General features: G+C 48.8%; 1 protein-coding gene across 1 annotated transcript; it reads left to right on the forward strand.

Annotated features, from left to right (window-relative positions):
* Positions 1-1,084: 1,084 nt before the first annotated feature.
* KRT76 (keratin 76) lies at positions 1,085-9,615 on the forward strand. Its single transcript, XM_030822609.1, has 9 exons — positions 1,085-1,684; positions 2,779-2,993; positions 4,672-4,732; positions 5,436-5,530; positions 6,056-6,221; positions 6,319-6,444; positions 7,096-7,316; positions 8,714-8,748; positions 9,188-9,615. Exons 1-9 carry the CDS (start codon positions 1,085-1,087, stop codon positions 9,613-9,615), a joined length of 1,947 nt encoding a protein of 648 aa, XP_030678469.1.
* Positions 9,616-17,878: the final 8,263 nt, after the last annotated feature.

Here is a 17,878-nt window from a genome sequence, read left to right on the forward strand (position 1 = left end):
ATCAGAGGGGTATGGACAAGTAAGCAGGTAAGTATACTTTATGTCAGGGCCACAATGGGAAAAGTACAGGGGATGGTGGGAAGACAAGGAGGGGCATCTGACCCAGACCTGGGGGTAAAGCAGGGAGGGGATCCCCTCCAGAAGATCTGAATTAGGGCCTAGACACAACATACACTGTCCTCCTAAGATGAATGGGGTCCTTGAGCTGACTCTACCAGTCAGATGGAGGGTTCCCAGATTCTGTCTCCTCTTGCTTCTGGGTCTAGAAGTTGCCTGCTGTCAGTCTAGGATGGTGGGGGGAGGGCTTGGTCTGAGGCTCTCCACAGTGCATGCCCCCTCTTCTTCCCAAGCCTCATACTTGTTTGCTCCCTGTTCCAGGAGCTAGACGTGTTTACCTCCACTGTAATTTCTTTCCCATAAGTAGCATTTCTCAGCCCAGACTCCAAGTTTGCTGAGATGGATGCCTTTGGCTGAGGTGCTGGCAGAGCAGACTCTATGCGTCTAGGCCCCTCTCACTTCTGCTCCCACTCCAGACCCTCTGAAGAGTTGGGAACAGGTGACATGCCACCAGAAGACAAGGCCCAATGATGGGAGAGATGGGCGCAGCCACTGTGGGAGCCTGTGGACACTGTGGTGCTGCAGGAAGGGACCCAGCCTACCCGGAAGAGGTTTCCTGGTCCTCACCCCTGTGTCAGGGAGCTCACGGCTCTGAATCCCCTGGTGTCTAAAGCTGCTTCCTCCTGCTGGATCAGGTGCTGCTTGGGTTCCCTGAAACCCTTGAGGACAGCACACAAAGAGAGGGAGGAGAGCTCCAGCATTTTGTCAACTGAGGCAAGTTTAGGTGATTAAGCTAAGAAAGCAAAGCCACTCTGGCCCAGAGGATTATCTTTGAGGTGTGTTGGGAACCAAAAAGTAACTTAATGCCTACGAGGCAAACCAAACCCAAGATGACTCTCAACTAATTGCTCGCCTCTCCTTTTGCCAAGCCAAACTCCCTGGTATATAAAGGCCAGTCTCCTCTCTTGTCCCCATCCCTCTCAGCTCTTGCTAAGTGATCACTAGCTTGCTTCCAAGCTCTCTCACTATGAACAGACAAGTCTGCAAGAAATCCTTCAGTGGTGGGAGCCAGGGTTTCTCTGGCCGCTCTGCTGTGGTCTCCGGCAGCAGCAGGATGAGCTGTGTGGCCCGCTCTGGGGGAGCTGGTGGAGGGGCCTGTGGCTTCCGGAGCGGAGCAGGCGGCTTTGGCAGTCGCAGCCTCTACAACCTGGGCGGCAACAAGAGCATCTCCATCAGCATGGCAGCTGGCAGCTCCCGGGCTGGAGGCTTTGGGGAAGGGCGGAGCAGCTGTGGCTTTGCAGGTGGCTATGGAGGTGGCTTTGGGGGCAGCTATGGTGGTGGCTTTGGTGGTGGCAGAGGAGTAGGTAGTGGTTTTGGAGGGGCTGGTGGCTTTGGTGGAACTAGTGGCTTTGGTGGTCGTGGTGTATTTGGTGGGCCTGGCAGCTTTGGTGGTCTTGGTGGCTTTGGCCCTGGGGGCTTTCCTGGGGGAATTCAGGAAGTGACTGTAAACCAGAGTCTCCTGCAGCCCCTCAATGTGGAGATTGACCCCCAGATTGGACAAGTAAAGGCCCAGGAGAGGGAGCAGATCAAGACCCTCAACAACAAGTTTGCCTCCTTCATCGACAAGGTGAGGGCAAGGCCAAGAGGTGCTGTGGAGGGTTTGGGGTGCCCAGGGTTTGGTGTAGAAAGATGCCATGGAGACCTGTGAGACACAGGGTAGGCAGGGGTGCTTGGCTCTTGTCCTGGTGCTGTCTTGGTCCCTACAGGACAGTGATCATGCCTCTTTCACTTTTTGGGCCTTCTTTTTCCAGCTGTGAAATGGGGGGAAGAATTCCTGGTCCTGGTTTCCTGCTAAGAATGAGATGAGGGTAAATGAAATGGGGGTCCAAACATGCCCTTAGCTCTTTGAAGAATGAGCCATTTTAGCCATGAAATTATTGCAGTTACTTTAATTTCTCCTGAAAAGCAATTGCTTGATAATCCAAACTAGTTGGTAATCAAAAACTTGTGTTATCACAGATCTTGGGGCTGCCTCTAAATGAGGAATATTGGCAGCTGCCTTACCTTCCAAATGACGCTGTGCTTCAGCCAATAATTAAATTGAGCTGTCCATGCTGGGGCAGATGAGGGTGTGCTGGGTCTGTGAGGGACTGAGCCCAAGATCTGAAGTGAATTCTAGGTCAGCTGCAAGCTGAATAACTGAAAAGAGGTCTTCCTATGTGAAACTTCTAAAGAAATGTTAGACCTCATTAACTGTTTTCACTGCCTTTATGGAGCTGAAAAAAGCTTACATCTAAAAAACAATGACAAACTTTATTTGTGCTTACTTCCTTTAGTGGTATTCTGAAGGATCCCTATAGACCCAGGACAGTCCTGGGTTTGATTCTTAGCTTTGTCACTCAGTAGACTTGTCACTTTGGGAAACTTAAACTCTTTGAGTCTCAGTTTCCTTATCTACAAAATGGGGATCACGGCAACTCCTTTATAGGTGGTTGTGAGGATTAAATGTGATGGAAATAGATGAAAATAACAGGTAAGGCATAATCACTTAACAAATTCTAGCCCTCCCTTTTCTAAATCTTCATCCTTCCCAAATTAAAAAACAGGGGAAATTGCAGATTGAAGAACTGGGTTCCTTCTCCACACTTCTACCATTTGGGATGGGCAGCCCCACATGCCCAACTCAAGAGGCTGACTCCTTTTCTCCCCTCTCTGATGCAGGTGCGGTTCCTGGAACAGCAGAACAAGGTCCTGGAGACCAAGTGGGAACTGCTCCAGCAGCAGACCACAGGCTCAGGGCCCAGCAGCCTGGAGCCTTGTTTTGAATCCTACATCAGCTTCCTACGCAAGCAGCTAGATTCACTTCTAGGGGAGAGGGGGAACCTGGAGGGAGAGCTGAAAAGCCTGCAGGACCTGGTGGAAGACTTCAAAAAGAAGTGAGGGCTCCTCCGGGGAAGTTTCCCCTTCTGGGGAATTAGCAGGGAGGTGTGGTCCTAATTTGGGATTTCAACTGTTCCCAACTGTGCCTTCAGTCAATACTCTGGGATGCACTTATTGAGTGAAGCATGACCAAGCAGAAGGGGGTGAGAGGGTGGGGACTGAGACTCCCATGTGGCTATGACACAGATTTCAGTCTCCAGGTGGGCCCCCTTCTATTCCAGCCCAGAGGGACAAAAGAGTCCTTCCAGAGTTTAGAATCCTTTAGGGTGGGGAGTCTGCCACACTTGACTGTACATAGGAATCACCTTGGATGCTTGTCAACAAATGTGTATTCCTGTATTCCAGTCTTAGGTATTCTGAATCATAGGTGTGGACAGGCCCCAGGAGTGTGAGTGCTCCCCTAGCTCCTGGGGATTCTAGGCAGATGCCCAGGGCTGCACTTGGTAAAGGCCTTTTTCAGTGTGTCCCATCCAATCTCCTGTTCTGCAGCTTTGGTTTGCTCCTCCTCCACGTTCCAAGTTGCAGTCCATATCTGCTGAGTTCTGCAAGGAGCAAACTGGGCCTCTCAAGGTGGGAGGGAGCTCCCGACTTCCCCAGGGGTCAGAACCCACAGGGACGGGCACATCTGCTCTGCAGAGGCCCTATTCCAATTCAACCACACAAACCTGGTGGGCACCCACTCTGTGGCAGGCTCTGTGCTGGGCTCTGGGAGTCCAATGGCAACTCAGATTCATATTCCCAAAAGAGGTCCCAGAATTCCTCAAGCTTTATGAAATACAAACTCTTGGTAGTAGATTTTAGTTCTTAACAGGCAGGAATCCCACAACTTTGATGCATTCAGAAGATATTAATTCATTCTTAACTGAAATTCCTGTAAGAAGTAACTGTAATGAAGGAAAACAAAAACAGAGGAAATAGGCAGAAGTGCCCAATGAGAGCAAACATTTCACTGGGTTCCATATGCACACATTGTGCTTTGCAAAGTCAATCGAAGAGCCTAGGCAAGTAGTCAAGCTCCTTGAAGTTTGCCCTCTCACCCTGACTGCCCATACCTCTGCCCGTCACTGGATTTGGAGGGAAGAGGGCCAGGCAGTGCTCTGAGCTCTGAGAGGTCTCTGGGCAGGACCAGCTACATGATTTTCAGGGCTCAGTGCAAAATGATAATGCAGGAACCTAGTTACAAAATTATTAAGAATTTTAATCATGCCTGTAATCCCAGTACTTTGGAAGGCTGAAGAGGGAGAATCACTTGAGCCCAGCAGTTCGAGACCAGCCTGGGCAACAAAGTGAGACCTTGTCTCTACTAAAAATTAAAAAATTGTCTGGACGTGGTGGTGCATGCCTCTGGTCCCAGCTACTTGGGAGTCTGAGGCAGGAGGATTGCTTGAGACTGAGAGGTTGAGGCCACAGTGAGCCATGTTTGTGCCACTGCACTCCAGCCTAGGTGACAGGGTGAAACCTTGTCTCAGAAAAAAAAAAAAAAGAGAAAGAATGTCAATATGGTGCCAGCATTGAGCTAAGTGTGAGGACCCTGAGCCCAGTGTCCCGTGTAACTGCACATGCCCATGAAGCTCATCCTGTCTCTGCGCAGGTGAGGAGAGTGCCTGGAATCCTCACCTCTCTTTTTTACTTCTGAAATGCCAGTGTTCAAATGTGTGCCTCTTCTTGTTCCAGGTATGAAGATGAAATCAACAAACGCACTGCGGCAGAGAATGAGTTTGTGGGGCTCAAGAAGGTAGGTGAACCTGGACCAGCACCTCCAGGTTTCCTTTCTGGGAGCTGCCCCCGTGGAGACAGTGCACAGCCAGCTGTTCTGGGGCACGGTGACCTTGTATTGTGTGTGGGATTGACACTTTTCCTTACATTTTTGGAAATGAAATGTCTCATGAAGGAAGCTGCTCTAAGTATATTACCATGGGAAGGTATATTAAAATGTTACTGTGACTAATGAACTGATTAGCAATGCGAACTAATAATGAGCACTTTATGTGTAGGATTGATCAAGATTTTCAGCCTACAGATGTACTCCAGATGCTATTAATAACAATTAACAAATACTTGTAGCGTATTTAAACCAGTCACCGTAAAAGTGAAGCAGTGAGAATACCCTCATTTCTGTTCAGGAGGGTGGGATTTCTGGTACTATACAGCCAAAGTCACATACATATTAGGTAAATATGATTTTTCTACCCTAAAATCAGATGGTTACTGTGTGCCTTATGGTTTGTATTTTGTTAAAGCATTGGGGTTTGATATGTCAAGCAAGGAAAAGGAAGAAAGCCACTTTGATCTTCCTTATTTTAAAAGGGAAGATGAGAAGTCACAATTAGGAAGAGAGCTGGGGGAGGAACAAAGACGAGACATGAGGGCTTAGGAAGGAGCCACCGGGTGGGAGGGGAACAGAGGGTCATTCTCTGGGTTTCTGACCTCCTCTGCAGGATGTGGATGCGGCTTTCATGAACAAGGTGGAGCTGCAGGCCAAAGTGGACAGCCTGACAGATGAAGTCAGCTTCCTGAGGACCCTCTATGAGATGATGATTCCTTGGTTTGCAAGCTCCAGAACCTTCTTGTCTGATTCTTCCCAAGCATAACTTTAGGGGACAGCCAAACAGCACAACACTCACAAAACCAGCAATGGGGCTCAGGACTCAGCTCCACCCCACCTGGGAAATGTTAACTGAGCTCCTTCAGTCTGCATAGACCTGGCCCACAGGTCCTCAGGCCATTTTGCTCTGCACCTTCTCTCTGGCTTCTATACCCATATCATAGCTGGCTTCTTCATAATACTCCTCCCTGCTGGGGGCCCATGGAAACTTACACAATAGGACTCATTGGCTGATACTTTCAGGCTGACAGCCTGATTATATTTGCATATTTTGCATATTTCCTTTAGCCTTGTTGTCTAACATCCTTTAGGCTGTAGCCAAGCCTAAAGTGTGAGCTTATTTTTCCAACTGATCCATTTCTAGCCTCATCCTTGGGATATCTCTGCTAGTAGAGGATTCTCAGCATCTTCTGGTCCAGGGGATGGTGAGAGTAACTATCCATGTTTCCTGCAGGAGCTGTCCCAGATGCAGAGCCATGTCAGTGACACGTCTGTGGTTCTGTCCATGGACAACAACCGCTGCCTGGACCTGGACAGCATCATTGCCGAGGTCCGTGCCCAGTATGAGGAGATTGCCCAGAGGAGCAAGGCTGAAGCTGAGGCCCTGTACCAGACCAAGGTGGGAACCCTCCCTGTGTCCTTAGATCCTGATGACCTTCATTGAGAATGTGCCAACACTTTGCAAAAGCCATGTTGATTGGTCTTTCCTCTGTCAGCTTGGGGAGCTGCAGACCACAGCTGGCAGGCATGGGGATGACCTGAGGAACACCAAGAGTGAGATCATTGAGCTCAACAGGATGATCCAGAGGCTACGGGCTGAGATTGAAAATGTCAAGAAGCAGGTGGGGCTGGGTTTGACGGAGAGATCCCGGGGGTCTTCTGGGCCCTGGAGAGAAGCAGCATAAGCTCTGCTCCTCTGCTACATGCTCTCTCCATCCTTTCAACGTGTCACATGTGGGATAGCACAGTGTCTGAGAAACTCTGTTCTCCCAGATGTTTCTGTTGGAGGTTGAACTTCTTGGAATGCTCACTCAAGAAAGATGTTTGTTTATTCCAGTTTGCCTAACAAATCTTGCAACTGCAGTTCTGGACTTAAACACTCAGCTCTCAGCAGGATGTACCCTTAGTGAAGCTGTTTCTCACACATTTCACATAACCTTGATGGCTGCTCTGTATCATTGGAATGAAGTGGTTAGGCAAGAGAGTTTTTAACAGTCTTGCAAAAAAGATTAGAGACTAACCAGACCATTACTACCTGTAACAGCATAGGAAAGCAAATTAGTGCTCCCTTTCTTGATGAGCCACAAGTTGATTTCAATGGGACAAAGATGAATTAACCAATTGCAAAACTGACTTCTTTTCTCTGAGCATGCTCCATTGGGATTTCTAAAGAAAGGGAGGAAGGGATGCAGGATGTGGGAGAAGAGATATACTCCTAGTAAATATCAAGTGTTTGTTTCCGGGTCACTATGCTAATTGATCTTCTACCTCAGAATGCCAACCTGCAGACGGCAATTGCAGAGGCTGAGCAGCGTGGAGAGATGGCCCTCAAGGATGCCAATGCCAAGCTCCAAGACTTGCAGGCTGCCCTACAGAAGGCTAAGGATGACCTGGCTCGGCTCCTGCATGACTACCAGGAGCTGATGAACGTCAAGTTGGCCCTGGATGTGGAGATTGCCACCTACCGCAAGCTGCTGGAGGGAGAGGAGTGCAGGTGATGGGCCATAGGGTCATCATTCTCCAGATATGGTTTTAGAGTGACTTTTGATAATGTGGAAAGAGGGCAAGATGATAAGGAGAGGAATACTCAGACAAAGGGCAAGGAGTGTCTTGAATGACAGAGTCAAGGGTTCAAGCCCCACTATTTTATGTCCATCGAGATCATCCAACTCTCAAAAGTTTAATGGACATCAGTATCATGTTACATATCTCCACTGATCTTCACTATGTGCAATGTATTAGGAAAGTTCTTTGGCATGACAAGTGATAGACCAGTGCTGTCCACTGGAACTTTTTGAGATGATGAAAATTTTCTATTCTTGTGCTGTCCAATACAGTAGCCATTGGCCACTTGAGCACTGGAAATGTGGCTGGTGCAACTGAGAAACAGAGTTTTACATTTAATTTAATTTTAATTAACTTAAATAGCATCATGTGGCTACTGGCTACCATATTGGAAAGCTCAATATAGACAGTCCTACAAGCCCCACCCATGAAGCTGAGTCCATATGGGGAGATGGTTGATATATTCATGCTCTTGGAAAATAATACAACATTAAGCAGCTAGTGGTTATCAAATGCTAAAGGATTGTCAAGAATTGAGAGATCTTTCTGCTGAGTTTCTGCCCAATGCATCATGTGTTCAGGGGGTAGCTAACCCTCTGTCCTCTGGTAGCTCGCAATCTGATGGAGGAAGCAGAACCAAAGTATGAGAAGGAAAGTGAGAGTGAAGATGATGTCAAGTGTACTAGGAGTCATGGGATGAGGAGGGAGTGGTCAACATCAGTGGGCACACATTGGCAAGGTGTGCAGACCCATTCCATATCTTCTCAGATATGTGGACGTGCCTGCTGCATTAACAAGAATAAGACACAGGAAGATGGGCAGTACAGGTGGTACATTTCAAATCCATCCTGCATTGAGTGTCAGCCCCTCCCATATTTTCTCCACCCTGAACAATCCCCATTATGTCACCACCACCCCAGGAGGGCTCACTGTGGAAGCCTTTTTGGAAAGGTAGAATTGGAAATAAAAAATCCAGGGCTGGGTAGATAAGAATGAAAGGGCATGCTAAGGTGGGAAGATGGTCTTAGCAGGGGATGAGAGGTGGGGACAGGCCAATCAAAGCAGAGCTGGGCGTCAAGTAGTTTGCCTAGAGAAGATAATCTCTAAGGGATAAGGGGAAAAGTGTTGGACGTCTCAACTCGTGAAGCAGCCCCCTTTTCTGGGGAGATATGGTCAAGGAAACAGACTTGGAATAGGCTTTCTTCTCGCAGGAGCTTGACCCCTAGTGGGGCAAATGGGAGGGTGTGGCTCCCAAAGTTGTGAACTCTCAGCTCTTTGGTTATTGACTCATTGCAGAAAGAATTCACCTCTCCTCTTCCTTTTCAGGATGTCTGGAGAGTGTCAGAGTGCCGTGTGCATTTGTAAGTAGCCCATTCAAAAAACCCTCTCCCTAGGTTGTAAAAGGGCAACTAGAAACAACCTCACTGACTGACCTTCAGGCAAGAAGGCCTGTTCCATCCAAGGAGGTCAGGCCACCTGACAGAGTCTAGGATCTCAGGCCACGGCCACATGCTCTGCCCCTAGTGTAAGCTGACAACCTCTCAGGCCAAAGCTAAAAACCCTCTGGTTTGGGGAGTGGCCTAGGTTGGAAAACCAGAAATTTCTGTGGATTTCTGGTTCCTGTTCTTGGGAGAAGGCACTAGAGGCCAGGCTCACTCTCATGGTTTGCAAACTGAGGCATTAGATAAGTTAATATCTTTCTTGAAGTCACATGGCCAAGCAGGGTGGGGGATGTAATACAGTCCTTGGCTTCCAGTTTCCCAGGCCCTTTGCCTGAATTGTGCGCCTGTTGTCTTGTAGCAGTGGTCAGCAATATTACCAGCACAAGTGGCAGCTCTGGCAGTAGCCGTGGAGTTTTTGGAGGGGTCAGTGGCAGTGGCAGTGGTGGCTACAAAGGCAGCAGCAGCAGCAGCAGCAGCAGCTATGGAGTCAGTGGCGGCAGCGGCAGTGGCTACGGAGGAGTCAGTGGCGGCAGCAGCAGCGGCTATGGAGGGGTCAGCAGTGGCAGCACTGGGGGCAGGGGTAGCAGCGGGGGCTGCCAGAGCAGCAGTAGTGGGAGCAGGCTCAGCGGTGCAGGTAGCATCTCCGTGAGCCACAGTGGAATGGGCTCCAGCTCTGGCAGCGTCTACACTTCTGGAGGCAGTGGCTACAAGTCTGGTGGTGGAGGCAGCACCAGTATCCACTTCTCCCAGACCACGAGCTCAAGTCAGCATAGCTCCACCAAGTGATCTACTGTGCCAAATCTCTATAACCACCTGCTTCCCACTCAGCCTGCAATAGTGTTTCCCACTCTCTGCTTGGCATCACTAGATGCAAATGGGTCAACCACATTTTTCCTCAAGTTCCCTGGAGAAGAAGCTGAACTCCTGGTTTCTCCATCCCCATGACCTTCCCAGGGCCATGGAAGTCCTGCTGCTGGTCTGGGATGATGATTCCCCTGGAAACCTTCCTGCAACGGCCCCTTACTTTGGACAGCAACCCCTGAGCCCAAGCCAGTCTTGGCCTTCACTGCCTGGCCTGTTCCCACTCTGGCCCATCTCCCTTTCTTACTGGGAGTTAGTGATTTGAAGCCAGTCATCTCAGCACTGTTTGAGGAGGGCAGAGCCATGGGTTCAGTGCTGGAGGGTGCACGGTCAAGATCTCCAGACTGCTGGTTCCCAGGGAGCCCTCCCTACATCTGGGCTTCAGATTCTGACTCCCTTCTGCCCACTAATTCCCTGAGCTATAGAGTCTCTGGTGATGAGTATGTTGCACTTTCTGTTCTCAATAAATTGCACTGAATTTCACATTCTGGTGTTGGTCTTTTATTCCAAGAGTCACAGAATAGATCATGACCCAAAAGTGATGAGAAATCAGGTGGAAATGATGGTCTTCCAGGAATTTAGAGGTGGGTATAAAGACCACTGAATAGTCTTGGCTTCTTCATCTATTTGGTTAGGTTCTTCTGGTAGGTCTGCCCAGGAGTATGTTGTTTAAGGGGAGACCTTCCCCACTCCCAAGAAAGTCATCCTATCCATCCTCCAGCCTCTGAGCCAGCCTCTGCAATTCAGTCTTGGAAGAAGAGGGTTCTGCAGTTCATCAAGTAAACAGATTCCACTGGGGATTCAGTTCCTTTGTTCCACTCCCATCCCAGCCAGACACAGAACCAATCCTCTTTCTGCAAACACAGCTCTTGGAATCTGAAGGGGTCAATATATAACATCTTCTTTTCCTTGCATAAGTTCTGAGCCAATTAAAAAATAAGACAAATGAATGAGCAGATCGAGGGTCAATATTGCCTTTATTACCAATAAAGCAGATACTGAAGCATGTGTCTTTTTACCTCGGATGGAAAGGGTTTCTCCTATCACAGGACCTCAGGATTAGGCCAGATTTTCCACCTGGCTAGGGGCAGCCTAGGGCCACTGTGGCCTTCCCTATGGGGTCAGATACCTCATAGTCGAGGGAGAGCACAAGAGAGCAGAATATAATCTTACTGTGGACAGCCAGACCCTAAGAGGTGGAGGGGCATTGCTCTGCAAACTCAATTCTTCCTTCCAAACTCACCGATCAGGTAAAAGAGTGACTGGGAGTGTTAAACTAGTAAAACTCACTCCAAGTGGATGTAAAATGAGGAACGGGGATGATGTGTGCCTGCCCTCACATCAGCATTTACCAGCCAGAAAGCTGAAACCCAAACCCAGGGGGAACAGGGGTAATGAGACAGTCACTGAGAGAAACCAGGAAAACTGGAGGCCTCAGGGAGATAATATTTAGGATCTGTGATTTTTTCCCACCCCGCCCCCCAACCAATGCCCTCTGCATGCCATTAAGCATGGCAAAATACTAGTTTGTAAGTCACTATAGACCATGTGTTACTGCCCATAAGTCAGGTCAGGGCTGGAATAACGAGAGGGCATCTGTACATTTGTCTGATGTCCAAGGGAAGTGCCAGGGCCTGGTTTCCATATTTCTGAGCCTTAGCTCAGCCCATCTAATCTCTAAAGTACAGTAGCCCTGGCCTCAAGAATTGGAGAAGAGGGCATTTTAAAGTTCCTATACCTGAGTGATCAATACATCCTTGCCCATCTTTTCATGGCTTACAAGCCGGAGGTAGTGCCCTTTCCATGTTCCCTTGGCCTAGCTCTGGGTACTTTGAGGAGGGGCAGGCAGTTCTGAATTTCTGCTCTTACTGGCCTTTTAGAGACGCTGCGAGAAACATAATCAGTTGTTTCCCCAACTCCCCACAGGAAAACACCCTGGGAGCTCTGCTCCATGTGTTGCTTAACTTAATGGGAAGAGGCTGACTGTCTTGAGTCAACACAACTTCTCATAAGACAGAAGCAGCAGGGTTTAGAGACATCTGCTTCGGTCTCTTTATCCATCTGCTTCATGTGTGTTGACAGCTGGGTCCTGGGTACTAATCTCAGGGCCCTGCATAGCAGGTGGGGAACTGAGCGAAAGTTTGGTGGTCAATTGAAAGGATGACTAGAGATGAATAAGGAGAGTGGACCCCGCATCCCCTTAGCCTGAATGGAAGATGGGTTAGGTCACACTCCAAGGTAGGACAGAGTGAAAAGTTTACAATGAGGGCCTAGGACCCTCTTTTGAACTCTTGTGAGGAGGAATGGTGGAGGGGGCTACCAAGGAAGGTAGTGAAAGACTTAAGGATACCTAGAATTAAAGGAAGGGGCCTGCTTAGAAAGGCACATTGTAGAAGAAGCCTGGAGCAGGCCCGGGAAGGAAAGAGACTCTGGGCAATACGGAGGAAGGGCAAAGGGTCAGGGCTCAGCTATCCAGACCAAATCCCAGGAGAACTCCAGGACTAGTATCTTCCATGTTCTTGACACAGTGGCACTAAATCATGTGCCAGTGGAGCACATGGTGGAGCTCCAGGGTGAAGGCATCATGTCTGTCATTGTACATAAGGATGACACTATTAGTTAAAAGCTAATGTGTACTGAGTGCTTGTTATGTACCAGGACATGTTCTAAAATAATTTAATCCTCACAGCAAATTTTTATCTGATAGGTGGAATTCAAGGCATAGTGGGTTAAACAGCTTACCCGAGGTAATGTAACCAGGAGGTGGGGAGCCAAGATTTGACTCATGGGGTTTCACCACAATATGACTTAACTGACCTGAAGACCAGTGAGGCACAAGTGAAGGTTTTCTAGCACTAGATTCTTCTCATGCTGAAGCTCATGATGTTAAACTGGTGTTCTGAGGTCTTCTGGACCTCTCAGGTCTTTTTGTGAATTAGAAATAGATGTCCATTCTGTGCAGACAGCTTCACAGTTGCATGACTTGGCAAAGGATAGCACTTGTGTAAAGTAACATATGTTTGTGTTCTTCTGGGTGGACATAGTCCATGGCAGAGCACACAGCTCGGTGACTAGAGTATGGGCTAGATTTTCGCTCCCTTTCACATCCTTGGCCTGGAACTCTTACATATGACACAATCCGCACAACTGACATGGTGGTCTGGTGGTTTTGTGTTAGTCTGTTGCTATCCTGAGCCCTGAGATCTGGAGAAGTGGGGCCTTTCCTCAATCTAATGTTGAATCTCCTCAGTCCTCAGTTTCTGCAGCTGGCCTGCCTCCCCACCACTCAACGTAAGGTCAGCACTGCCTTTCTAGAACAAGATAGTAATGACACCACAACTTCTCTATACCTGCTCTCCAGTGGCTCACTGCCACTCTAGGAGCTTTAGAATCTCCTGGTTTTAGATTCATTTCATCAAGGAGCACTGAGTTCACATTCTCGACAAACTGGACCTGCCCATGGCTTATCCACCACATCCACAAGGAAGTTGCTAAGTTGTGCCAGAATGAAGCTGGAAACCTATTAATGCACACTTTTAAGGAATGTAGGGATTCAAAAAACATGTGCAAGTTACTGTTGTGATGATACTGCAAAGAATGGCTTATGTATATACCACATTTCAGCTGCAGTAGAGAGATATGGTGGCATGAAGACTGAGGGTTGTCTATCGGGTTTGGCTTTTAGGAAGTCATGGAGAAAGGCATTCTTAGGAATGTGGTGTCCATGATGTCAGGGTTATGTACAGAACTAGATTTCATGGGTTTAGGAGCTGATTAGAGACAGGAAAGTGGACAAAATGGGGTTATCCTTTTGAGACATTTAGTTGAGAAGGGGAAGAGAGACAGAATGATAGCAAGAAGTTGCCATGGGGTAACAAGAGGTACTGTAAGGGTGGGAAAGACTTGGGTATGAGAGGAGAGGTTGAGAGGAGGGGCAGAAGAGGGAGGAGGGTAACTGATGGAGCAAAGAATTAGAGGAGATGGGTGGGGATACATCTTGAAGCCTTGTACAAGAAAAAGGAAAATCAGGTGGGTGTGGAGGCAGGCAGGATTCAAGGCACGGAAGGGATGCTGAGGGGATCACTCCTGATGGCTTCAGTGTTCTTGGTGAAGTAGGAAGCTAGGCTTGGGTGGTCTCCCTTAGCAGAGCTCAGTGCCTGCAGCAGGTAGGGGAAGGAAGGTTGTAGTCTTGGCCTTGAGAAGGGACTTTGTTAGGCTGATGGTTGAAAGATGGGGGAATAGGGGAATTGATGAGGCTGGTGAGAAGGTCTTCCAGGTGGTGAAGTCCAGTCTGTTATTTCTGTGAGGAATGAGACAGCATCAATTTTGTTCACCGCTTTCCACCACCTGGTCAATGCCTAGCATATAGTAGATGCTCAGAAAGTATTTGTTGAATGAATGAATAATGCTTAGTGTGAGAAGAGCAGGAAAAGAAACTAGGAGAGAGCTAACAGCCTTGGAAAAAATGAAGGGGTTAAGACAATGAGATTATTTACGTGAGTGAGGAGCAGATGTAATGAGAGTTAGGTGGGAGAGCCCTGAGAGATGGAAAGTTATGGCCAGAAAGTGGGGCTTGGGAATTAAGCTTCTAGGAGGCAGCAGTTCTTGGTGATATTCCAGGCTGCAGGCATGGAGTGTGTGGTTGAGGTGGAGTGAAGGAGAAGGTGACCGGAATTGAGAAGACCCAGGGATTCCATGGCCAGGCTGCTGAGTGGGTCACCCTGTCAGAGGTGGAACTTAGCAAGGATGATGGTGGTTGTGGGGAGGAGATGCATGGTATTCCAGAACCCAACAGGGGGAAGAAACCATAGAGGTAATTTGTTCAACTTCCTACCAAATGATAGCAAGAAGATTGGCTTGGATGGAATGACAGAGTTTTAACATTAAAGTGGTGGAATCAGGATGGAAGAAAGAAAAAGGGAAAGGGGAGGGCATTTAACGTCAAAAGAGGAGATCGTTCTGCTAGAAGAGGCAGGCTAGTCAACTTTTGGGTAGGAGAGTGACATTTTGAAAATGGTGCTTGCATAAGATCATGTTGGCAGGGGTGGATGGGAGCAGAGGGAGACTAGAGACTCTGGGTGATCTTTGGGGAGCAGTGGGCCACATCCAAACTTGTGACCCACTGCAGTTTGCCAGGCTGTCATAAACAGCATAAATTCTTCCCAGTCAATGGGCCAGGCTGGCACATATCCTTGCATTCATGGATATACCACCCTCTGCTTCATAGCCTTCAGCAGCCTTTGATGATCTTGCTTCAAATGAAGCTGTAACATTTCCTGCACAGACTGGTTTCTGCAAGTCTCTTTATGCCCCCAACATGAGATTCTCTTTATCCTTTCCATCAACTCACCTCAAGATACTTTCTCTGGGAAGTCTTCCTTGACTAACCACCCTCCACAGTTCCCATTTCAATCCCCTCCTGTAACTGCAATAGTCACGTGGCTGTTTCTGGTCCCATCCATGTCTGCCTCATGCTCTGGGTGAGAGTGTCAGGCTGTTTGCTTTCTGGATGTCAACAGAACACATTTCCTCCTTCCTATAAACTTCTTGTTATATGATCAAGAAGCTATTCGATAAATGGAACAGAACTGGGTTTGCTTAAACTTTAGCTCCCATGTTGTCTTATGTGTCTTGCAGTGAGTGCCCTTCCCAAAATCTCTGAGAGTCAACTTGCCATCCCATGACCTACTCCTGTGGTGCTGTCTACAGAGGCAAGCACAACATTAGATTCCTGTAGATGTGGTGGTGCCAAAGAATGTGTCTGTTCTAAGCCTGGTATAAGCACCTACCAGAGGCGGAAAGAACTCTGTAGCCTCCAGGGCAACCTGAGCATGATCTTTATTTTTATTTTTATTTTAATAAACTGTAACTAGAAGGTTCTTGGCCATCAAGTTGTTTATCCTCGTGCATAGGGTCAGTTGAAAGTGAACCTACCCCTGACACCCAGTCAAAACTTCTCTTCCTTCCAGAGGCGATGGCACGGCAGCTTGGAGTGCCCAGCTCTCTGGCCTCTCTGCAGGGAAGGCCTTCTAGCACCCCCGCTACTGTAGCGTAACTTTTTTCTTGGCCTGTGCTCACCAGAAACCACTGGATTCAGATCCTCTCTCCTTATAGCCAGGATGACTGCTGCTGTTACCCCCGGTTAGAATTCTTAATAAAATTGCCTCTCTTCTGTTTATTTTGAGGCTAATCTGCAGCCTCTACCCAGGCCCCTGAGGGTGTCAGGCTGCCAAGACAAGCATCCAAGCTGGGATGTTAGGGGCTTCTAGGGGCTGAGAAAGTGTGAGGGTGTGAGGTGAGATTCAAGGCCTTCCAATCAGCTGGGTCTCTTTTCCCTGCAGTTGGATGATTTGGCTGCATTTCCCATGTGCTTAACATGGGCTTGGTACACAGGTGGGCATGTTTAGCAGAGAGGGCAGCCATTCCTACAAGTGGCAGCTGATTTAGTCAGTCTGTATCTCAAAACCCCATCTTGAGTTCATGCATACAGGCTCCTGTCCTGGGTTTGGGGCAGGAGATGATTGGGTAGAAGGTTGTCTGGAGGGCCAAGACTTTTCTTCTTCAGCATGACAGTGGAGGCGGGACACACAACTACCCACACAGAGGACAATACTATAAGCAGGAGGAACCGAATAGTTGTTGATCCCACAAAATCTGGGAGGCTACCACGGGTCAGGCACTGTGCTAGGCAATGGGGAACCCTGGAGAATCAGGCAGAGAGGATCCTGTCATCATGGCATTTGTTGTCAGGAGGACAAGGGTGCAGCCTTCCCTGCAGGGGAGAGGCAGGAAGGGAATACAGGGAGCAGAATACATAGGGGCCTGAAAAGGGGACTAAGGGGGCGTGTTTGAAAGAGGAAGAGACTGGGCGTGGGATGTGAGATGAGTGACATGAGGCTCCCTGGGCAGCAGGTTGAAAAACAGGATCAACAGAACCACTCAGAGAGCCACAGGCAGACAGAGGGGGTGTTAGGTCTCTCTTGGTCACCAGAATGGTAAGCATTGCTCAGTCTCAGATGAATGAATGCCTTCAAGTATCCAGTCCATTCATTCAGACCCTTGGCTCAGCCTGGGATATTCTGGCTGAATCCCCCTCTTCCTGGCTAGAATAGTGAGAGCGCTGGTTGTGTTGCAGACCCAGGGACAAACTCTCTGGGGAGTTCCATGGACACACATGGTGTGAGACTTGGAGATGCTAAAATTAGGAGGAATCTACCCTTTCATTTGATCCTCTCAACCCTTTCCAGATTCCTGGGTGAGCCTTGTTCATTCTGAGAGGCAGACAGCAGAATGACAGGAGTGGATGCCCAGGGATAAGGTGGAATGAAAAAGCCACCAACTCACCTAATTGGACCTGCTGCCTCCTGCGAAGCCAGTGCCCAAGGTGCTGGGGTTGGGTCTGGGCCATGTCTGGCAGGAACCAAGCTCACTTAGCAAGGGAGGGCCTGGGTTTATTCCTGCAGGAAGTCTATGCAGGACTAATTATAGGAGAGACCTGAAATGGAGATTTCAGGATTACAGTACAGGAAGCTGGTATGGGGATTAGTTTCAGCCAGATAATGAAACCCAGGAAATTGTCAAATGAATAAATCAATCCACTGGACCTATAAAAGGGGCCACCCTTCTCCCTGTGCCTTTCCTCTGAGACTTCTGAATAAGGACATTTCCTGCATCCAGAGAAAATGATAAGCCAGTAGTCCAGCAGGGCCTCCCAGGCTGCCCGGGGCTCCAGCAGCCACTCTGCCTTCCTTGTGTCTGGCCAGAGCCATGGCAGTTCCACCAGGTTCCAGTTGGCCTCATACTCTGGGGAAAACAGTGCCACTGAGGCCAGTGTCATGATAGGGGACACCTTTGGCAGCAGTAGTCTGTACAGCCTTGGGGGGAGCAAGAAGATCTCACTGAGGGTGGCTGGAGGTGCCATCCAGGCTGGGGCAGGGCACGGGGGTGCTGAGGTGTCTTTGGGGGCAGCATGTGTGGGGCAGAAGGAAAGGGCACAAAAAGTGGCTTTAGAGGAAGCTCCTTCAGTATTGGAGGAGACCTGGCAGCTTTGGAGGAGCTCCTGGTGGATCCTGGGGCTTTGGGGGTTTGGGGGCCTTTCTCTTTGGCATCTAGGAGGTGACCATCAACCAGAGTTCCCTGCAGCCCCTGAATGTGGGGATTGACCCCCAGATTGAGAAGGTGAAGACCG

The sequence above is a fragment of the Nomascus leucogenys genome, chromosome 11, assembly GCF_006542625.1.
Source record: "Nomascus leucogenys isolate Asia chromosome 11, Asia_NLE_v1, whole genome shotgun sequence".
Classification (NCBI taxonomy): domain Eukaryota; kingdom Metazoa; phylum Chordata; class Mammalia; order Primates; family Hylobatidae; genus Nomascus; species Nomascus leucogenys.

Excerpts from the sequence above, each read along its gene's own strand:
- KRT76 (XM_030822609.1), top strand. The coding sequence starts at position 1,085 with ATGAACAGACAAGTCTGCAAGAAATCCTTCAGTGGTGGGAGCCAGGGT. Across the intron at positions 5,531-6,055 it reads CTGAGGACCCTCTATGAGAT|GGAGCTGTCCCAGATGCAGA; the intron begins GATGATTCCTTG and ends ATGTTTCCTGCA. Across the intron at positions 8,749-9,187 it reads TCAGAGTGCCGTGTGCATTT|CAGTGGTCAGCAATATTACC; the intron begins GTAAGTAGCCCA and ends GTTGTCTTGTAG.